Source organism: Mobula birostris, chromosome 23 (genome assembly GCF_030028105.1).
Source record: "Mobula birostris isolate sMobBir1 chromosome 23, sMobBir1.hap1, whole genome shotgun sequence".
NCBI lineage: Eukaryota > Metazoa > Chordata > Chondrichthyes > Myliobatiformes > Myliobatidae > Mobula > Mobula birostris.
In genome coordinates this window covers 56,834,753-56,859,050 of record NC_092392.1, presented here as the reverse complement: position 1 = coordinate 56,859,050, position 24,298 = coordinate 56,834,753, and the positions used below count along the sequence as shown (strand labels likewise).

Genomic DNA, 24,298 nt, shown 5'->3' with positions numbered 1-24,298 from the left:
ACCTATGACCTCTAGTTCTGGTTTCACCCAACCTCAGTGGAAAAAGCCTGTTTGCATTAACCGCTCTCTATGCCTCTCATAATTTAGTATACCTTCATCTTATCTCCCCTCATTCTCCTATGTTCCATGGAATAAAGTCCTAACCTATTCAACCTTTCCCTGTAACTCAAATCCTTAAGTCCTGGCAACGTTCTTCTGAATCTTCACTGTCGTCTTTCAGACTTACTGATAATGTTTCTTGTATGTAGGTGACCAGAACTACACACAATGCTCCAAATTTGGTCTCACCAATGTCTTATACAACTTCAACTTAACATCCCAACTCCTGTATTCAATATGACCTATGAAAGCCAATGTGCCAAAAGTTGTCTTTATGACCCCATCTATCTGTGACACCACTTTCAATACTATACTCCCAGATCCCTCTGTTCCACTACACTCCTCAGTGCCCTACTGTTCACTGTGTACTTTCTACACAAAGTGCAATAACTTACACTCATCTGCATTAAATTCCATTTGCCATTTTTCATCCCGTTTTTCCAGCTGGTTCAGATCCCGCTTTCCTCAACGCTTCCAATCTTGGTGTCACCCACAAATGTGCTAATTCAATCGGAGATATTGCGCAGGCTGCTGTGGATGTGCTTTTTGCCTGGGGGATTTGCTCACCCTTTCAACTTTCAAGTACAACTTGTCTTTACTTTCTTCTCTGGTTACCATGACAATGAAGTCTCACCACTACATGAGCCAACCCCTGCTGGAGATGGGATAACTAATGCACCGGAATTGCCTTGGAGACTGAAGGGGTTGATTTCAGAAGGACTTGGGCAAGAAACAACCTGGATGAGATCATAGGGGCCATATCTGTATCTGTGATTTGTGTACAGCACTGGGATTGGAATTGGCTCATTATTCTCACATGTACCGAGATACAATGAAAAGCTTGTTCGTACAGATCAAATCATTACCCAGTGCATTGAAGTAGTGTGCAATGATTTGGAGAAGTATTTGAAAGGAAAGCACGTTAGCAGGGTGGGGCAGTCACAGTGCAAGGTGGTGTAAGAAAATCTTGTAAAACTAGAATTAACAACTGTAGCAATGTTATTCAGGAGCAGGGCATGGTGTTGAATATACTACATAGCTTGAGCTGATGGTCTGTGCACAGTTACATAAACCTGTCTGGCTGCAAGATTAATGATATCTGCATATTAAAACTGGTGTGTATTTAATATTTCAGTCATATCTGAGTAATATAAATATATTGATTAAGTATTGTTTGTTGTTTACATAATGCTTTGCGGATTATATATAAAAGTATGTGAATGGCATATGTCATTGCACCACCAGGTCATATACGTCTCGCTAAAGTGAAAAGGAAGCTAGACACAAGTTTTCCCTGTCTCTCCCATGTTTTTCTTTTGATTAATTTCTGGAGTTACAAAACTTAACAAAAGCCAGCAGCCCTTGGCCACGGAAGAATGTAGTTCCCACTGAAGTCAAGCATACTTTTCACAAAGGACACTTCCCAACTGCAAAACTCATGTTCTCAGTATTATTTATTTACTATTTATTTATTATGATTATTTGTTTCCTTTTTTTGTTTGCCATTTGCCTTCTGATGTAAACTGGTTGTTTGTCTGCTTGTGTGCTGTTCATCAGTGATTTGATTGTATTTCTTTGTTCGAATGTGAATGCCTACGAGAACATTAATCACAGGATAGATATGGTAACATGTACTGTACATACATCAATAATAAATTTATTTTGAACTTTGAACTTGGAACAGAAATCAGGTGAGGATGAACCACTGGCTTTACTGCAGTGGAGACTGGGGCACGCATTACACTGTTACTTGATCCAGGAGGTCAGTGTGGACATGGTGGAGGATTACAAATACCTGGGGATACGAATTGACAATAAACTGGACTGGTCAAAGAACACTGAGGCTGTCTACAAGAAGGGTCAGAGCCGTCTCTATTTCCTGAGGAGACTGAGGTCCTTTAACATCTGCTGGACGATGCTGAGGATGTTCTACGAGTCTGTGGTGGCCAGTTCAATCATGTTTGCTGTTGTGTGCTGGGGCAGCAGGCTGAGGGTAGCAGACACCAACAGAATCAATAAACTCATTTGTAAGGCCAGTGATGTTGTGGGGATGGAACTGGAGTCTCTGACGGTGGTGTCTGAAAAGAGGATGCTGTCCATGTTGCATGCCATCTTGGACAATGTTTCCCATCCACTACATAATGTACTGGTTGGGCACAGGGGTACATTCAGCCAGAGACTCATTCCACCGAGATGCAACACAGAGCATCATCGGAAGTCATTCCTGCCTGTGGCCATCAAACTTTACAACTCCTCCCTTGGAGGGTCAGACACCCTGAGCCAATAGGCTGGTCCTGGACTGATTTCCTGGCATAATTTACATATCACTATTATGGTTCTATTACTATTTATTATTTATGGTGCAGCTGTAACGAAAACCAATTTCCCCCGGGATCAATAAAGTATGACTATGACTATGTTCCAAGTGTAACATTAGCTCTTCTTTGTAAGGCTAGTCCTCTGTGATCAATGACTGGCAGTTCAGATATTCCCAGTGGAGTGGGTAATGACTGCAAGAGCCACATCACTGCAGTAGTGTACCACCCGAGGTGATGCTAAAAAAAGCGAATGCCTCATCCCTATTGGAGATATAGATGTAAATGCAGACATATCAAGGGGAGAGAGCTACAGAGACAGAAGGAGCATCAATGAGAGAGACACATTCACAGAGTCAGAAACAAGGAATTGTCACTCAGAATTCAAGCTAAGAAATCTTCACCCTCCATTTTCCTGGAGGCACAGGAACAGCCCAGGAGAATCTTCCTCAGAGTTTTCTGTTCCAGGTTGCAAATGCGTTATTAAGACCTACCACCCCACCAGCCTCCGGGTCCAACATATAATTCTCCATAACTTCCGCCACCTCCAATGGGATCCCACCACTAAGCACATCTTTCCCTCCCCCCCCTCTGCTTTCCGCAGGGATCGCTCCCTACACGACTCCCTTGTCCATCCGTCCCCCTAATCCCTCCCCACTGATCTCCCTCCTGGCACTTATCCGTGTAAGCGGAACAAGTGCTACACATGCCCTTACACTTCCTCCCTTACCACCATTCAGGGCCCCAGACAGTCCTTCCAGGTGAGGCGACACTTCACCTGTGAGTCGGCTGGGGTGATATACTGTGTCCGGTGCTCCCGATGCAGCTTTCTATATATTGGCGAGACCCGACGCAGGCTGGGCGACCGTTTTGCTGAACACCTACGCTCTGTCCACCAGAGAAAGCAGGATCTCCCAGTGGCCACACATTTTAATTCCACGTCCCATTCCCATTCTGATATGTCTATCCACGGCCTCCTCTACTGGCAAGATGAAGCCACACTCAGGTTGGAGGAACAACACCTTATATTCCATCTGGGTAGCCTCCAACCTGATGGCATGAACATCGACTTCTCTAACTTCCGTTAATGCCCCACCTCCCCCTCGTACCCCATCCATTATTTATATATATATTCTTTTTCTCTCTCTCTCTCTCTCCTCTTTCTCCCTCTGTCCCTCTCACTATACTCCTTGCCCATCCTCTGGGCTTCTCCCCTCCCCCTTTCTTTCTCTCTAAGCCTCCCGTCCCATGATCTTCTCATATCCCTTTTGCCAATCTACTGTCCAGCTCGGCTCCATCCCTCCCCCTCCTGTCTTCTCCTATCATTTTGGATCTCAACCCTCCCCCTCCCACTTTCAAATCTCTTACTAGCTCTTCTTTCAGTTAGTCCTGACGAAAGGTCTCAGTCTGAAACGTCGACTGTACCTCTTCCTAGAGATGCTGCCTGGCCTGTTGCGTTCACCAGCAACTTTTATGTGTGTTGCTTGAAATTCCAGCATCTGCAGATTTCCTCATGTTTGCGTTATTAAGACCTGCTAGTTTTAATAATTAGACAGTTATTAATGATACATCTTAGCCAGTTCTCCTCTTGTCAGCCTTAAACAGCGGACTTTGTGCCCTGAGACCATGACCTCTGCTTCTGCACATTCCAGCCTGAAGGACCAGCCTTTCAGCATCCATCCTGTCGGATCCTCTCACAATGATAGCATGTGGTCACCTCCCATTCTCCTAACTTCCAGGAAGAATGGGCCTATCCTACTTCATTCCTCCTCTCAAGACAAGCCTTTCACCCCAGGAACCAGTCTAGGGTATCTACTCTACATTATAAGACCATGTGACCATAAAATATGGAAGCAGAATTAGGCCATCTGGCCCATCGAGCCAACTCCACCATTTCATCACAGCTGATCCATTTTCCTTCTCAACCCCAATCTCCTGACTTCTCCATGAATCCCTTCATGCCCTGATTAATCAAGAATCTATCAACCTCTACCTTAAATGTACCAAATGACTTGGCCTCCACAGCCACCAATGGCAAAAAATTCCACAGATTGACCACTTTCTGGCTAAAGAAATTCTCCCTCATCTCTTTTCTAAAAGGGCACCCCTCTGTTCTGAGGCTGTGTCCTCTGGACTTAGACTCCCCCACCATTGGAAATCCTCTCCACATCCACTCCAAAAAGGTCTTTCACCATTCGATAGGTTTTAATGAGGTCACCCCTCATTCTTTTGAATTCCAGTGAGTGTAGTCCCAGAGCCGTCAAACACTCTTCATATAACAAGCTATTCAATCCTGCAATTATTTTCTGAATCTCCTGAATTTCCTTTGAACCCTCTCCAATGTCAGCACATCCTTTCTTAGGTAAGCAGCCTAAAACGGCTCACAATACTCCAAGTGAGCAGTGCTTTATAGAGCCTCAACATTACATCCTTGCTTTTATTTCTGGTACTCCAGAAATAAATGCTAACATCGCATTTGCCTTCCTCACATGCAAATTAACCTTTAGGGAAACCTGCAGGAGGACTCCCATTTCCCTTCATACCACAGATTGTTGAATTTTCTCTCCTTTTAGAAAATAGTCTAACCTTTATTTCTTCTACCAAAGTGCATGATTGTACACTTCCCAACACTGTATTCCATCTGCCACTTCTTTGCCCATTCTCCTAATCTGTCTAAGTCCTTCATAAGCCTTGCTACTTCCTCAAAACTACCTGCCTGAAAACTGATCTTTGTGTCATCCACAAGCTTTGTTACAAAACCATCATCTAAGTCATTGACATATAACATGAAAAGAATCGGTCCCAACACAGATCCCTGTGGAACAGCACTATCACCAGTACCCAACCAGAAAATGCTCCCTTTATTCCCACTCTTTACATTCTGCCTATCAGCCGCTGCTTTATCTATGCTAGTATCTTTCCTGTAAGTCTATGGACTCTTAACTTATTAAGCAGCCTCATGTGTGGTACCTTGACAAAGGCCTTCTAAGATTCCAGGTACACAACATCCTCCAATTCTCCTTTGTCTATCCTGCTTTCCCTTGATGAAATTATGTTGACTACGGCCTGTTTATCATGTACCTCCAAGTACCCAAAAACCACATCTTTAACAATTGACTACAACATCTTCCCAACCACTGGCCTATAATTTCCTTGCTTCTGCCTTTCTCCATTCTTGAAGAGTGGAGTGACATTTGCAATTTTCCAGTCCTCCAGAACCATGCCAGAATCAATTGATTCTTGAAAGATCATTACTAACGCTTTCACAATCTCTTCAGCCCCTTCTTTCAGAACCCTGGGTTATATACCATCTGGTGCAGTTGACTTATCTACCTTCAGACCTTCCAGTTTCCCAAGAATCTTCTCCCTGGTAACGGCAACTTCACACACTTCTGCCCACTGATACTCTCGAACTTCCAGCACACTGCTAGTGTCTTCACACAGTGAAAACAGATGCAAAATACTTGTTCAGCTCATTCGCTATTTCGCTGTCCCCTCATTACTACCTCTCCAGCATCGTTTACCAGCAGTCCGATATCTACTCTTGCCTCTCTTTTACTGTTTATGTATCTGAAGAAACTTTTTGTATCTCCTTTAATATTATTGGCTAGCTTACCTTTGTATTCCATATTTTCCTTCTTAATGACTTTTTTAGTTGCCTTCTGTTGCTTTAAAAACTTCCCAATCCTCTAACTTCCCACTAATTTTTACTCTATTATATGCTCTCTCTTTAGCTTTTATGTGGGTTTTGACTTCTCTTGTAGGCCATGGTTTTGTTATTTTGCCTTTGAAGTACTTCCTACTCTTTGGGATGTATATATCCCGTGTTTTCCATATTGCTTCCAGAAACTCCAGCCATCGCTGCTCCCCCATCATCCTTGCCAATGTTCTTTTCCAATACATTTTGGCCAGCTCCTCTCTCACGCCCCTGTAATTCCCTTTACTTCACTGTAATACTGATACATCTGACCTTAGTTTCTCTTTCTCAAATGCCAGGGTGAATTTGATCATAGTATGATCACTTTGCCCTATGGGTTTCTTTACCTTAAGCTGTCTAATAAATTCCAGCTCACAGCACCCAATCCAGAATAGCTGATCCCCTAGAGGCCTGAACTATGAGCTTCTGTAAAAAGCTATCTCGTAGGCATTCTAGAAATTTCCCCCTTGGAATCCAGCATCAACCTGCTTTTCCAAATCTACCTGCATATTGAAATCCACCATGACTATTGTAACATTACACTCTTGGCATGCATTTTCTATCTCCAATTGTAATTTGTAGACCACATCCTACTCTTTGGGGGTTCTGTATATAACTCCTTCAGGAGTTATCTCCAACACCAGATATTCTTTCTCTGGATTTAAAGAGGAGACCTTTCCAGCTACAGCTTTTATACTTAACTCCCCCTCCCCCTTTTACAATAAAGGCCATTTTACCAATTTGTCTTCTTTTTTAACCCATTATAAGAAATTATCCACTTCCCTTTACTTTTACATGGAAGCTCATGCGATTGAGTCTGGTTGGGTAGATTGCTGGAGTCTTCAACACATAATCACCTACTACCAAACATTTAAGAGAAGTTTGGTACATGGATGGGGCGGGGGGGGGCGCAGTGTAGAGGATGTGTTACAGGTGTGGATGGATGGACTAGGCAGGATAACAGTTTAGCACTGTCTAGATGGGCTGAAGGGCCTATTTCTGTGCTGTAGTGCTCTATGACTCTGAATATTAAAGAAAGAGCTTATGCAATCTCCCACAAATCTACACAATGCTCACCACTCATTACATGACATTTTTAACACTATGCCTTGCACTGATCATCTTATGAGAGTTGATTTGCTACTGTTGTCAAATCTGGTTTAAAAGTGCCTTAAAGTTTTGAATAATTATAAAGAATAAAGTTTAAAAGTAACCACTCTTACTTCAGTGGTTAATAAGTTGATGGAGAAGAACCTGCGAGGCAGGATTTATGAACATTTGGAGAGGCATAATATGATTAGGAGTAGTCAGCATAGCTTTGTTAAAGGCAGGTCATGCCTTACGAGCCTGATTGAATTTTTTGAGGATGTGACTAAACACATTGATGAAGGTAGAGCTGTAGATGTAGTGTATATGGATTACAGTAAGGCATTTGATAAGGTACCCCATGCAAGGCTTATTGAGAAAGTAAGGAGGCATGGGATCCAAGGGGACATTGCTTTGTTGATCCAGAACTGGCTTGCCCACAGAAGGCAAAGAGTGATTGTAGACGGGTCATATTTTGCATAGAGGGCATTGACCAGTGGTGTGACTCAGGGATCTGTTCTGTGACCCCTACTCTTCATGAGTTTTATAAATGACCTGGATGAGAAAGTGGAGGGATGGGTTAGTAAATTTGCTGATGATACAAAGGTTGGGGGTGTTGTGGATAGTGTGGAGGGCTGTTAGAGGTTACAGCGGGACATTGATAGGATGCAAAACTGGGCTGAGAAGTGGCGGATGGAGTTCAACCCAGGTAAGTGTAAAGTGGTTCATTTGGTATGTCAAATATGAAGGCAGAATATAGTATTAATGGTAAGACTCTTGGCAGTGTGGAAGATCAGAGGGATTTTGAGGTCTGAGTCCATAGGACACTCAAAGCTGCTGCACAGGTTGACTCTGTGGTTAAGAAGGCATACGGTGTATTGGCCTTCATCAATCGTGGAATTGAGTTTAAGAGCTGAGAGGTAATGTTGCAGCTATATAGGACCTTGGTCAGACCCCACTTGGTGTACTGTGCTCAGTTCTGGTCACCTCACTACAGGAAGGATGTAGAAACCACAGAAAGGGTGCAGAGGTGATTTACAAGGATGTTGCCTGGATTGGGGAGCATTCCTTATGAGAATAGGTTGAGTGAACTTGGCCTTTTCTCATTGGAGCAACGGAGGATGAGAGGTGACCTGATAGAGGTGTATAAGACAATGAGAGGCATTGATCGTGTGGATAGTCAGAGGCTTATTCCCAGGGCTAAAATGGCTATCATGAGAAGCACAGTTTTCAGGTGCTTGGAAGTAGGTGCAGAGGAGATGTCAGGGGTAAGTTTTTTACACAGAGTGTGGTGAGTGTGTGGAATGGGCTGCCGGTGACGGTGATGGAGGCGGAAACGAGAGAGTCTTTTAAGAGACTCCTGGATAGGTACATGGAGCTTAGAAAAATAGAGGGCTATGGATAAGCCTAGGTAGTTCTAAGGTAAGGACATGTTCGGCACAGCTTTCTGGGCCGAAGGTCCTGTATTGTGCTGTAGGTTTTCTATGTTTCTGTGTTTCTAAAATATTAAAAACATAAATTTATTTCAAAGCATGAAAGTGAAATAAACAGAAAACATTTTTTTCCTTGTCCTTCACCTCCCAGTCGTTATCCAACCACAGTCACTGAGATCACAATGGGTCTCAGACTCTGCTCCAGGTCAAATCCAGCACACGATCTGGGAAGTGACTTACTAGCAAAGCCTTGGAGAATTTCATCCAAACTGATTCCATGTGGAGTAAGTTGATCAATACGAACTTCTAAAACTAACATTAATTGCTAGGCTTCCCCCTGCTACCATACATGCTCCAAGTCCAGACGTTACTATAACTGAAAGAGCTAATCTCCAGAGCCTGATATATGGGCTACAGTTTGTTCTCCGTCTCATACTGCCCTGGCTTGCATATCACGTAGACAGCTAGGACCAGATATCCATGGTCATCCTGACCAACAGAGGGCCTCCGATATTTATTGGGATGTGGGCCATTTATTTATTCATTCAGTAATTTCTTGGGGTTTGGGCATTGCTGTGCATTTTTGGTTAAACATGGTTGCTAGAGCCTCGGCAATCACACACTGGGCACAGACGTTAGTGAGAATGGGGATGTTCTTGGTGTTTACACCATCAATATGGCAAAACCTCGGTATAGCAGTACAATGATTACATGACTGTAGACCTTGCTTTTGCTTTGTTCTAGTTGTGTTCTTTCTTGTAAAAATTGTATATAATCTATACTTGATTGATTTTCTTCTGAATGCTTCTTTTCCAATGCTATGCACAAGTGATGCTGCTGCAAGTACGTTTTTCATTCAGAATAATGAATCCTGACTTTGACTGTAGAGATCTAATCCGATCTATTGATTGTGGGAATGCCTACCGCTGTCTATTGCATGGTGTTTTTGTGGTTTCGAATACAGCTACTCCTTTGCTGCTGTTCATTTGTGGGGTATCCCCGCATGTCCATTGTCACTCCTCACCGAAGCTCATGGGATCCCTGCATTGATCTGGTGTGCCAGGCTGTGACAGAGAGCACTCGGTAAATGCACTCGGTACACAGTGCACGTTTACACACACACACACACACACACACACACACACACACACACACACACAAACATTGCCTTGTTGGTTCTGGCTGTCATTGCGCAGAGTGTGTGCACTTCATGGTCTTCTCGCTGGTATATTCTACTAATGCGTCCTAAAGGTCATGGTGTTATGGTGCCCTTCCTGCCATACACAGTGTAATATTCCATTTCTTCACAATGCGGATGTGTAAGTGATGTGTATATGTTGTTTGTATACTATATTTAAGGTAGATAGCTCAGTCTATTTTGTAATATGGTTGTAACTACATCATATTCTGATTCATATGTATATATATATGTATATATATATATATATATATATATCAGGCTGAGGCTGCCTGGAGTTTGCACTGGCCATGATTAAGTACAGAACTAATGCTGTGTTTTCTGGTAGATACCTTTTTGTAAATGTTGGCAGTGTTCCTTTCACCATTTTGGCTAATTTTTCTGTTTGATTTTTTGATGCACCAAATAAACACCCTTGTACAAAGTGCTAAGCGACTCCAGCCATTTTTCCTTGGGTCAAAACCGATGAATCATGATATATGGTGGCAGCGGTGGGATGACAAGTCAGAAGGAGGGCAGTCCAACTTGGAGAAGAATGAGATTCTGGTCCCATGTCAGGAAACCCCCTAAGGCGAAAAATGAAGCAGATGTCCGGGAAATGGTGCAGACCTCAAAGGAGGAGAACTTCAGCCCAGAGCCAAACCATCTGAACCTTTGTCGGAAAATCTGTTCCGAGACTCTTTGTCTGCCCAGCGGAGGAGAAATGATGCTTTTAGGAAGGAACTCCAAGATGCCTTCTTGTCAACGAGGAGGTAGGTATTGTGAACTTTCCTCAGGTTCAATAAGTTAGCCCAGATATGGCAATGGCCAGAGGAGGAATGGGCCTGCCAGCTCGTGCCATACTGTTGCGTAAGACTCTTGAAACCCACACTGCAATGGATGAAGAGAGGTCCAACAACTATCCTGACCTCATGGAAGCGCTGCTGGCTAAATTTGATATCTCGGTAGGAAGCTATCATCAAGGCTTTCTATCCAATATTCTACCACCAGGGGAGTCACCCACTGAAATGTATCATTGCCTGAAGGGTTTCTACTGCTGATGAGTTTGACCAGAGCAGAAGTCCAAGGAGGAGTTTGGTGAGGCCATTGTTCTGGAGCAGCTGCTGCAGGTTCTTCCTCCAGACACCAGAACATGGGTCAGAGAGCACAAGCCAGTGGCTGGACTTGCTGCGGTCCAACTCACCCTGCAGTACCTCCATGCCCACAAGGGGGCATCATCGCTGTCATCATTCCAAAGCAACAGAGACGCTTAACACTCCAAGGGACTCTCAGCGTAACTCTACAGAATTGGGAGAAACGAGAGCAAAAAAAAACCTTTGGTAGGTTGTTTTATTTGCTACCATTGTCAGCAGCTAGGTCATAAGTCCTCTGCGTGTCCTCTTAAGAAGCCAAAATTGTCAGGTATGTGCTATGTACCAAGGTAGGGAGAATGTGACGATGCTGATAAAGACTGTAATGATTGCAAGTATGGTCATCGAAAACAAGCAGAATGTGAGGAGAAGGAGCCTGTGTTTATAACAGTTAAAGTTAACAGAAAACCTGTAACAGCTCTTTCAGATTCTGGTAGCTCACAATCATTCATTAAGAAAAGCCATGCCCCTGCTTTTGGTGTCAACTACAGTCACCAAACACCTGTCCAATGTATCCATGGTAACTGGAAGTCTGAGCCACTGGCAGACCTCACTGTGGAGCTGGATGACCACAAGTACTTGATGAAAGTGGGGTTGCTGGAAAAACCACCAGTTGACATGATTTTGGGGAGAGATTTGCCTCCAAGTGAGTTACAGAAGAAGGGAAGTAGCCAATTACATCCATCTGTTAATCCAGGAGTGGATAGTGCTGTTTCTTATTTTGTCATGACTCGTGCGAAGACCAAACCAATGGCCGGGTTACAGTCTCTGCCTGACTTGAATGCCAGTCTGTGCGAGGAAGGAACCAAAAGGCCTAGAAAGTCAGACCGGCGGTGGTGCTGCGAGAAACATACTGTTTCTCCTGCCTCTGCTGCTATTTGTACAGATGAAGTACCCATTGATGAAGACTCGGAAGGGGTTATGGAGGCCTGGGAAGGTTGACCTCCCCCATCTCAATGGCCACCAACCAGTGGAACTACAGAGGGTGTTTGCTGACCTTCCACAGATGTTCCAGCAGAGACCAGGACATTCCATCAGGATCAGGCCTAACCAGGGTCCAGTACACCAACACTGTTACAGAGTGCTGAAGCAACTTGTGGGAGCCCCGAAGGATGAGATTCAGATCATGCTGGAGCCGGGATTCATCAAGCCTTTAAACAGTGAGAGGAGACCTTTCATCATCATCCCCAAGAAGGAAGACACAAAACCTGAGGGTATGCATTGATTTCCGGAAGTTGAATGTCATTTCTTTTTTTGGTGCTTGTTCTATGTCCCACATTGATGACCTACTAGAAAGGATTGGATGGGAAAACTACACTGAAACTTAGTAAAGGCTACTGGCAGATTCCCCAAATGACCAATCAAAACCCCCCTCTGCCTTCCGCACACCTCGGGTCAGGTTCAGTTCACAGAGATGTCCTTTGGTCTTCATGGTCTACCAGCACCGTTACAGTGGTTGATGGACTGGGTGTTACAAGGCTTTGGGGACTGCAGTGTGCTACCAAGATGACATGGTTGCCAGATGTGGTCGGAGCATCTGAGCAGGTTCTATGGGAATATTCATGCTGTTGGTCTCAACCTCAATCTGCAAGAATGTGAGTGGGCAAAAAGGGAAACCAGATAACTTGGCTACCAGTTGGGACATGGAGAGATTTGAGCACAGGTGGACAAAGAGGAAGCAATCCATAACAGTCCTCGACCTCGCACCAAGAAGGAACTGAAGTCCTTCCTGGGTCTGGTAGGGTGGTATTGCAGTTTCATTCCCTAATTTGCCAATGTGGCAGCACCTCGAACTAATCTTACTGGGAAGTCTTTAAGCAACTCAGTGATATGGACAAGGGAGAGTGAGGGCACTTTGCAAGCCCTTAAAGCTCACATGTGTTCCTCAAACGTTCTTCAGAGCCCAGACTTTAACAAACAATTCTTCGTCCATGTGGATGCTTCAGGAGTATGTAGATATTGGAGCAGTGTTGGCAGAAGAAGACCCTGGTGAAGAGTGGCCTGTCCTTTATCTAAGCTGAAAACCCCACCCAAGGGAATCTAAGGATTGAAAAGGAGTGTCTGGCCATTAAGAGGGTCCTTGGCAACATTCGGTACTACCTCCTTGGCAGGGAGATTGACCTTTAAGCAGATCACAGGGTGTTAACATGGTTTCAGACAACGAAGGACCATAATGCCAGTGTGACACGATGGTAGCTGGAGCTCCAGCCTTTCAAATTCTGAATCCACCATCGAGCAGGGAAAGGAAATGTTAGTGCAGACAACCTGTCTCTGCTGCCGAACATCATGACCACAGGAGAGGAGGGTGGTAATGCAACGGAGACCACTTGGTAAACACACTCCTTCCACGCGCGCATTCACACATACACAAATCTTGCCTGTTGTTCCGCTGAGTGTGTGTGCACTTCACTGTCTTCCGCCAGTATAGTCTCGTAATGGTTCAAAAAGGGTTTGGTTTTATGGTGCCTTTCCCACTATACACAGTGAAATATTCCTTTTCTTTAGTAATGGGGATGTGTAAATGATGTGTATATATTTTCTTTCTTTTCTTTCTTCCATGACCTTTCTGTCCTCTTCTATCAGACTCCCCCCTTCTCCAGCCCTGTATCTCTTTCACTAATTAACTTTCCAACTCTTTACTTCATCCCTCCCCCTTTAGCTTTCACCTATCACCTTGGGTTTCTCTCTCCCCTCCTCCACCTTCTAACTCTGACTTCTCATCTTTTTTCCTCCAGTCCTGATGAAGGGTCTCGGCCCAAAACGTCGACTGTACTCTTTTCCATAGATGCTGTGTAGCCTGCTGAGTTTCTCCAGCATTTTGTGTGTGCTGCTTGGATTTCCAGCATCTGCAGATTTCCTCTTGTTTGTGATGTGTATATATTGTTTGTATACTGTATTTAAAGTAGATACTTCTATTTATTTTGTAATATGATTGTAACTATATCATATTCTGATTTATGTGTAGTCTTGTTGACCTTGTGGGTAATTAAAGACGCTAAGTCCTAGTACCTAAGAATACAGGGCGGATCGCTCTCGGCAGGGAGAGAGAGAGAGAGAGATCAAGCTGTCAGGAGTTCACACTGACCAAGTATAATTACAGAACTGATGTGTTTTCTGGTAGATATCCTTTTGTAAATACTGGAAGTTTTCTTTTTGCTATTTTTGTTCATTTATGTAAGTTTCATTTTTTTGACACACCGAATAAGCGCCCTTGCACAAAAGTGCTAAGCGACCCCAGCCACTCTTCTTTGGGTTGAAACCCACGTATCCTAACACAGGCCATGAGCTTACAGATGGTGATGGATCTCTATGCTACTGTTGATGCTCCATGCTGCCCAGCTCTGAGCAGCCATCAGCTCCAAGTACATCCCTTTTGGCATAACTGATGAGACACAAAATGTGGTCGAAGGTGCTTTTAGTGTAAAGGCAGCACTTTGTCTCTAAGAAGAATGTATGTTGGTCATTCCTTCCACCGTGGACAGAAGCATCTAACACAGGCAATTTTGTGAGAACAAAGTCAAGTAGATTAGTGGTGGCACACCAAGCCACTCTTAGTGAAGAACCCACCCAATCTACATCCCACCCAGCATCTTCAGTGCTTCCTCAATAAGCTAGCCAATGATATAAAGGAGGATACCCAGTTTTCTCAGATATATAAAGAGTTAAAGGAGATAAGAGAATGGATATTAAACAGTTGGAAAATTATGCTGGAGAGGTAGAAATGGGGGACCAAGAAATGGAAGGCAAACGTAGTAAATATTTTCATCAGCCTTCACTGTGGAAGACACCAGCAGTATGCCAGAAATTGGAGAATGCCAGAGAGCAGAAGTTGCTATTACTAAGGAGAAGGTGCATGTGAAGGTGAAAGGTCTGAAGGTAGGTATGTCAGCTGGATGAGATGGACTACACCACAGGATTCTGAAGGAGGTAGTTGAAGAGATCGTGGAGGCATTGGTGATGATCTTTCAAGGATCACTAGATTCTGGAATAGTTTCAGAGGACTGGAAAATTATAAATGGCACTCCACTCCTTAAGTTGGGAGGGAGGTAGAAGAAAGGAAATTATAGGCCATTTAGCCTGTGGTTGAAAAGATTTTGGAGTCTATTATTGAAAATGAGATTTTGAGGAACTTGGAGGCCCATGATAAAATAGGTCAAAGTCAGCATGATTTTCTCAAGGGGAAACCTTGCCTGACAAATCTTTTGGAATTCTTTGAGGAAATAACAGGCAGGGTAGGCAAAGGAGAGTCAGTGGATGTTGTTTACTTGGATTTTCAGAAGGACTTCAGTGCCGTATGTGAGACTGCTTAACAAGACAAGAGCCCATGGTATTACAGGAAATTCACTAGCATGGATTGAATATTGGCTGTCTGGCAAGAAGCGACGATTGGGAATAAAGGGGGCTTTTTCTGGTAGGCTGCCATTGACAGTCTCAGAGTAGAAAGACATCCATTTAGAACAGAGATGAGAAGGAATTTCTTTAGCCAGAGGATAGTGAATCTGTGGAATTCATTGTCTCAGGTAATTGTGGAGGCCAAGTCATTGGGTATATCTATACTGAAGTTGATAGGTTCTTTATTAGTAAGGGCATTGAAGATTATAGGGAGAAGGCAGGAGAATGGGTTTGAGGAATAATAAATCAGCCATGATAGAATGGCAGAGCAGACTTAATGGGCTGCCGGCCTAATTCTGCTCCTATATCGTATTATATTATTGTGCATGAGTTGTTCAATTGCAGGAGTTGATGGCGGAAGGTAGGTAATAAAGAGAAGGTTTCTCTGTGCAAAATCATGAGGAGTTGCAGAGAGGAAGAGGGTAAAGGTGAAGGAAAGGAAGAGAGGGAGAGAAAGACTGGGAGTAAAGGAAGGGAGAGAGAGATCAGTGGGCCAGGCTGTATTTGTGGAGGCAAATGGACAACCCACATTTCTGGTTGAGACCCTTCATCTAGAGTGGAAATAGGGGAGAGAGTCAGTATAAAATAGTGGAGGGAAGTGGTGGGTGGTGGGTGGATCCAGGTGAGGGGAGGGAGGAGTTGCTAGATAGGTGAGAGGGTTGGACTCGGAGAGAGGAAATGGTATCACAAGCTGGGAGGTGATGGGTTGGAGTGACAAAGGGCTGACTATGATGGAATCTGATAAAAGAGGATGATGGGGCATGGAAAAAAGAGGGAAAGTAAAAAAGGAGGGGGGGAGGGACAGCCTGACAGCATGAACATCAAATTCAAAACCTTCTGGGAACGGCTTCCTTTTTTCTTTCTCTCCCCTCCTAATCCACCTGGACTCTATCACCCTCTCTCTCCTCCACCCCCCCCCCCACCCGCTCCCTCTGCACAACGTCCACATATTCCTCCCATTGTGTTCATTCTCTTTTTTCCATGGTCCACAGGGATTAGATGGCATGGTGATTAAAGGCTCAGTGATTGGCGGGCATGCTGATTCGTGGCTGTGGTGGATGAAGGGCATAGTGATTGGCTGGTGAGAATGTGCTGATTCGTGGCTGTGGTGGTTGAAGCTAGCATGAAGCTATGATTGGCTAGTGTGAGTGGTGAAAGGGATGGTGATTGGCTGGCGTGATTAATAAAACACATAGTGATTGGCTAGTATTCTTAGCGCAGTATATGGTGATTGGTGGGTATGTAGTGAGGCAAATAAATGATAGAACAGGGAATGAAGGCTAGGATGACTCAGAGAAGGTTTGATTGGAACAAGTGGTGTTATCCTGAAAAAGAATAGAAGTTATCCTTAATGATGCTTGTCTTTCTTTACTCTGCTATGGATAATGAACCTCTGAGTTGTTTATAGCAAATGGCAGAAAGTTGTAATTTTAAAGTAAAATTGGAAGTTATATGAGTTAATATTGGCCTTCTTTTAATGCAGTGTTATATCAGGTGGTTTGCTTTCTACATATTAGCTTGAAAAATGGCAACCAAAGATCTGTATTATATTTTTTCTTTAATTTTATATTGTCAGATTTCTCCTCCTGGCAGATTAGCTAATCCAAGTTGAATGTTCAAAGTCAATTTATTATTAAAGTACACCATATTCTACACTGAGATACATTTTCAAGGAGATGAATGCTTAAAACTTCAGCTGAGACGTAGATGGATATGTTTTGTTCATTAGTATGCTGAACCCTCAACAGACCTACTTATTTTTATCTCTTACTTTGCACATTCACCAATTTAGCAAACAAAAGCACTAACTTTTTCTTTATTCCAGCACCATTGGGAATATAAAAATTGTGGAAGTTGCTACCAATGGCCACTTTGTTCGACTTCTAAACATCTCCCAAGACACAGAGGAGGACATTGGAAGCCATATTCTGCAGCAGAATATTGGCGGACAGCCCGTAACAATATATAGATTCCCTCCCAGAACCCGAGTAAATGCAGGGGCTTGTGTAACGGTAGGTTGAAAAGAAGATCGGCATCGGACTGTTCAAGGTTGTTGTTGGCAAGCCACATGCTAATCTCCTCTCCAAGTCATTTGTCATTCAGGCTTGAGAAAGCGTCACTGCTCTTTCATCAGCAGGTTAGGTTTTCCCCTCTGCACACACCTCCACTACCTCCCAAATCTCCTCACAACTATGCTGACGAGGTGACCTTTGTAAAGAATACACAGGAGGGGGTGTGGTGGGGGAGTGGTCAACAGGTGTATCTGTATCTCAGTCCTGGGACTCCATACCTAGTGCTACTCCGCATCCCCCTGGGGTGAACAATAGAGCATAGAAATTACAGCAATGTACAGGTCCTGTGGCCCATGTTGTGCCAACCTTTGAAACTTACTATTAGATCAATCTAATCCTTCCCTCCATTTATCTAAAACTATGTCCCTGTCTATGAGTTTCTTAAATGCTCTTAATGTATCTGCCTCTACCACCATCCATGGCAGGGCACTCCATGCACTCCCTGTATTAAAAATCGTTCCTCCGACATCCACCCTATAATTTCCTCCAATCACCTTAAAATTATGCACATCCTGTTAGCCATTTCCACCCTGGGAAACAGTGGCTGACTATCCACTCAAGTTCGACCTTCCATAGTGAATCACTTTAGAATTCATTACTCCTGTATACAAGCCCACTTGTTCTAAAGTCAATGTACAATCTGTCTTCCTACTCATCTGCTGCACCTGCTTGTCAGCCTCCAGTAACTTCTGTACCAGTGTACCCCAGTCACTCTGAACTCCCCACCATTTATAGGTCGCTTTCCTGCTATTTTCACTAAAATGCTCTCACGTTTTCTGTATAATCTGCCCTCTCCTGACCCTTTCACTTATCCTCCTGCAGGTAATGTTTGTTTCAAAGCATTAATATGGCTTAAATCATTGTGTCACAGGTTTGGGCAGCAGATGCACGGGTTCCTCATAACCCTCCAAAGGACTTTTTATGGAAGGAATGCAATAAGTTTGCAAGTGGTCCTGACTACACAACCATCCTTTGCAAACCCAATGGACAGGCAAGTGTTATGATTTTACCTAAGATTAGCTTTATTTGACACATGTATATCAAAACATACAGTGAAATGCATCATTTTGCATCGAAACATATCAGCGAGGATTGTGTGGGGGGCTGTTCTGCAAGTGTCGCCATGCTTCCATCATCAACATAGCATGCTCACAACTCACTAACTCTAACCCGTGTGTCTTTAGAATGATGAAGAAAACCAGAGGACGCAGGGGAAACCGTTCACGGGAAGAGTGCACAAACTCCTTACAGACAGTGGTGGAATTGATCCCTAATCTTACAGCTAGCACTGTAAAGAGATGCATTACACCAGCACGTTGCCCAAACAAACGTTGTATTAGTGAGTCATTTAGTTCCACAGAATGACACAAGATGGAAGAAATCCTGGCATATTACGTCCGCGATATCTCTTCAAAAATACTGGAAGTGAAAATATTTTAAAATGCAGATGCTGGAAATTTGAAATAAATCAGAGGATGCTGGAAAACACTCAGCAGATCAGGCAGCATCTGTGGGGAGAGAGAGATACAGATAAAGTTTTGCTTTATTAGATTTGACGATCACAATGTGGCATCCTCTACACTGGAAAAATCAAACACAGATTAGAGGGTCACATTATGGAGCCCCATGCACTCAGTACACACAGGCGATCCTAAGCTTCCTGTTGTCAGCTCCCTCATCGACCCACTCCACTCAGACCACTCTGCCTATAACCCTCCTGCACTGTAACTACAAAGCCCAATGCAAACTTGAGGAACAACACCTCCACTTCTGCCATGGGCCTCTCATTCTGCCGAGCTCAGTATGAAATTCCCCAACATAATGACTTGCAGCAGGCAATTAAGTAAGTGCTTGACACACTTGTCTTCTGTGGTCAGCGCATTGTGTACCGGAGTTGTGTACAAGTCTTTGGTGAGACCACACTTGGAGTGTTGTGTTCAGTTCTGGTGACTTCCTATAGAAAGGATGCCAATAGGATGGACAGTGTGCAGAAAAGATTCAAGAGGATGTTATTAGGATGGGAAGGTTTGGGTTATGAGAAGAGGCTGGATTGGCTTTGACTGATTTCCCTGGAGTGAAAGGTGATCTTATAGAAGTTTATAAAATCACAGGGACAGTGATAAGTTCACTGTCTTTTGCCCAGGGTAGGGGAGTTTACAATTAGAGAACATAAATTTAAGGTGAGAGGAGTAGATTTAAAAGGGACAGGGTAAAGTTTTTCACACAGAGGGTGGTGGCTACATATACAAAATGATCTGCCAGAGGAAGCGGTTGAGACACGTACATTACAATGTTTAAAAGATATTTGGACAGAAACAAGGATAAGAAAGATTCAGAGGCAAATGGACAACACACAGGAAAATGGGGCAAGATTGGAGACTTCTCGGCCAGCATGGATGAGTTGGGCTGAAGGGCCTGTCCATGCTGTGTAACTGGATAACTCTGTAACTCGAACCCACCTTTGCTTTCTGTTTGGAGGACTAGCCAATTTTACCATGTAATATTGATGTGACTCGGATCTCTGGAATACCTCTGATGCAGAAGAAATTCCAAAGGGTAGACGCAGGAAACGATATCTCCCTGTGGGCGTGTTGAAACTGCATAATTTGGAACTTTCCTCATCCAGCTTGATCTGCCAGAAACCTTGATTTGCGTCTAATTCTGAAAAGTATTTCGCATTAGGCATGCGGGAGACAACCTCTTCAACCGTGAGCAGCGGATAGTGCTCTCTTTTGATGGCTTGGTTGAGATCTTGTGGATCCATGCAAATCCTCGTCTTTTTTTCTGTGACCACTGTCACCATACTATTCACCCAGTCGGTCGGTTCTATTTGTCTTGTTATGTACTTGAGCATTACCTTCAGGAGTCAGTAGACTTGTAGATGTTGGCAGTTTGGACTGGCCAACATTGTTTTTTGTTTTCCTTTTACTTACATAATTTGGCCTAACATGTACAGCTTGACACAGAATATCCAACATTAACAACACATTGTACAACCAAGGGAACTTAATCCATTTTTTACTGCCTTCCATCATCACCCAGTCAGCATATTTCCATAAGACCATAAGACATAGGAGCAGAATTAGGTCATTTGGCCCATCGATTCTGCTCCGCCACTCAATCATGGCTGATCCTTTTTTTCTGTCTCCTCCTCAACCCCAGTTCCCAGCCTTCTCCCCATAACCTTTGATACCATGTCCAATCAAGAACCTATCAATCTCTGCCTTAAATACACCTAACGACCTGGCCTCAACAGATGCATGTGGCAATAAGTTCCACAAATTCACCACCCTTTGGCTAAAGAAATTTTTCCGCATCTCTGTTTTGAAAGGGCATCTCTCTATCCAGAGGCTGTGCCCTCTTGTCCTAGACTCTCCTGCAAGAGTCCAATGATTTTTGAAAGATCATTTCTAATGCCACCACAATCTCTTTCAGAACCCTAGGGTGCAGTTCATATGGTCCAAGTGATTTATGTACCTTCAGGTCTTTCAGCTTTTTGAGCACTTTCTCTCTTGTAACAGTAACTGCACCCACTTCTCTTTCTTCACACACTACAACATCAGGCATACTGCAAGTGTCTTCCACAGTGAAGACTGATGCAAAATACTAATTTAGTTCATCAGCCATCTCCTTGTCCCCCGTTTTTATTTCTCCTGCCTCATTTTCTAGTGGTCATACATCCACTCTCATTTCTCTTTTATTTTTAACATACTTGAAAAAACATTTACGATCTACTTTGATATTATTTGCTGGCTTACTTTCATATTTCATCTTTTCCTGGACTTGAAATGTAACCTAGAAGGGTCTGGGCCCGAAAGGTCGACTGTACCTCTTCTTAGAGATGCTGCCTGGCCTGCTGCGTTCACCAGCAACTTTGATGTGTGTTGCTTCAAGATTTAAGATTCAAGTTTATTTGTCACATGTACATTGAAACATACAGAGAAATAGTTATTTGTGTTAACAACAAATGCACTTGAGGGGCATGGGTTTATACCAATAGGAACTAGGATTTTATCTTCTAGAATATAGCCGGACTGCCAATTAGTTCTTTATTTTTGTTTAAACCCATCCAGTATTGGAAGTGTTGGTTAACCCACCTGATGAAAGATCCCAGTGAGTATCTTGCCTAAGGGTGACATCTAATGTTTTGTGGTGGAATTGCCGCTGGTACATTTTCTTTGTGTCTTGCCTTTCATGGCCAAATATGGGGAGATAGTCTTCCTGTGCTTGTTTGAGCTTACGGTTTCAAGCAGCTGCTATCTTAAAAGAATAGGCCAGAGAAAATATTGTTCTAGTGGTTAACACCATCACTGTTTTCATTGGTATTGGTATTGGTTGATAATTCATTTATTATTGCCACGTCTGAAACTTAGCTTTGCAAGCCAGCCATACAAATCATTTGCAAAAAAAGTTAAGTACAATGGCAGAATAATAGTTAGCACAGACTAGATGGGGTGAAGGGCCTACTTCTATGCTGTACTGCTCTATGACTCTATAGTACAAGAGAAAAACAATAACAGAATGTAGAATATAGTGTTAAGTTTACATTTACAGGAAAAATGCAGGGTGCAGGCAGGTAATAAGGTGTTAGGTTGCAATGAGGTAGATTGTAAGGTCAAGAATTCATCTCCAACATACCAGGGTCCATTCAGGAGTCTTATAACAGTGGGCTAGAAGGTGTCCTTGATCATTGTGCATGTGCTTCAGGCTTTTGATCTTCTGCCTGGCCTGATAGGAGGGGGAAAGTGAGAAGAGGCAGTGTTTCTGTAAGGTGCTGAGGGTAGGTTTTATTGTCATCAATACCCCGCATACACTTGGATAAAGAAACAATGGGCAGGCTTATATCGGCCCTCAGAATCAACCAACTGGTGTAAAAAACCCTCCTCAGCAGTCTAGCAGAGAGGAACAGTGGTTACTTACACAGGAAGCTGTAGACTGTGAAACAGAACCCAGCATAAAGGTCAGATTAAAGAAAGGAAGCCGTATATTCTGTACTTCCTTACAACTTAGAAGGAAGCCATTCAGCCCACTAAGTCTATACTAGCTCATAGAGCAATCTCATTTCCCCCACTAATTTTCACTATAATCTGTACTCCCCACATTCCCGTCAATTCCCCGCAGGTTCTACCCCTCACTTAGATCGGATCAGTTTATTGTCATCTGCACAGTACGTGTATGCACAAACTCAATGAAAAATTTACTTGCAACAGCATCATAGGCACACAGCATTAGAGACTAACATTCACAAGAAAAACATAAATATAAATTACACTTACTTTGTAGAAGAACACAAAACAGAAGAAGCAACATCGATTCTAGTACAAAGTGCTCATGGTACAGCTGTACTGAGATGGTGAATAGGGCTGTGCTGGTTGGTTCAAGGTTCGAATGGTTGAGGGAAGTAGCTGTTCTTGAACCTGGTGGAGTCAGACTTAAGGCATCTATACCTCCTTCCCAATGGTATCTGCGAGAAGATGACATGGCCCAGATGGTGGGGATCTATGATGATTATGACTTGCCTTCTCTAGGCAGCTCCTCATGCAGATAGTCCTGATAGTGGGAGAGATGTGCCAAAAGTGCATTGTGCTGACCCACGACTCTATGCACCTTCTTATGTTACCGTGCACCTGAATTGCTGTACCAGACCATGATACTACATGGAGCAAACCTCATGTCTTTGGGGGTGTGGGGGGCAAACCAGAGCACCCAGAGGAAAGCCATTTGTTTACAGTGAGGATCCTTAAACTCCCGACGATGCAGCACCAGAGGTCAGGTTTGAACCTGGGTCTCTGGAGCTGCACCACTGTGGCAGTGCTAGTGGACTGTTTTAATGTCGGAGATTACACGCTTGCTTGTTCTGCTGCAGTTTGACGTCAATGTGCATTCTATTCCCTTTTGTTTGAATGTGTCAGGTTGATTTTTCACCACCTTTTGATCCTCCCACAGGCTGTTACTTGGTTCACACCCGCTCCTGGGAGCTCAAAGGTAAAGAACGGATGCAAAGATGTGGAAAAGTTCAGAGACTGCGATCGCATCTCGACCACTGATTATCAAGTTCACTATCACCCGAATCAGGAAAGGGAAGAGCCGACTTCAGACCGCTGTTGTGTTCCGTCAACAGCTTTGTCAATAAAGTAGGTGGACTTACCTAAATACTGAGACCGATATGTGTTCTCATCCCCAAAGCCCCTCTGAGATGAGGAGTCAGTACTCTTCATGCTGTAGGTCCAGGAGTGCTACACCCACTCACTGAATGAAAAGCGCAAAACTGCAGAGGCCAGAAGTCCGAAACAGGACGCCAAAACCAAATCTTAGGCAAGACCCGGTCGGTCGGGCAGCAGCTGTGGAGAGAGAAACAGAGTGAATGTTTCATATTGAATATCCTTCATCAGAACCAGGAGAGAATACACATTGGATTTCACTATTATAACTAAATAGTTTTTCTTCTCTTGGAATTGTAATTGGTTTATTATTGTCAAGTGTACCAAGAGAAACTCAATGCTATATAAAAGTACACTGAGATATTAAAGAGAAATCAGAATGCAGCATATCATGAAACAGTGACAGAAATTACAGTGCTGCTAGACAAATAAAATGCAAAGGCCACAGTGAGGTGGATTGGTGGATGAAGAATTCGTTCCCCGTTCTGGTTCCCCTTTTATCCCTTCCCTTCCCCAACTGCCCATCACCTCCCTCCGGTACGCCTCCTCCATCCCTTTCTCCCATTGGCCACTCTCCTCTCCTATCAGACTTCTTCTTCCTCGGCACTTTACCTTTTCCACCTACCATCTCCCAGCTTCTCCCCAGCACTTACTCCCAATTACTTACCAGTCTGTACTCCATTCACCCCCCCCCCACCTTCTTATTCTGGCTAAT

The 24,298-nt window shown here is 43.6% G+C and overlaps 1 protein-coding gene across 1 annotated transcript in view; it reads left to right on the top strand.

Moving 5' to 3' along the window:
- The window catches only part of LOC140186956 (uncharacterized), a 194,278-nt gene that overhangs the window by 154,741 nt on the left and 15,239 nt on the right, over nucleotides 1-24,298 (top strand). The window contains exons 12-14 of the mRNA XM_072241814.1: nucleotides 17,176-17,362; nucleotides 18,294-18,413; nucleotides 23,369-23,556. Coding sequence (XP_072097915.1) covers nucleotides 17,176-17,362; nucleotides 18,294-18,413; nucleotides 23,369-23,556 — 495 coding nt within the window. The remainder of the gene's footprint in view (nucleotides 1-17,175; nucleotides 17,363-18,293; nucleotides 18,414-23,368; nucleotides 23,557-24,298) is intronic.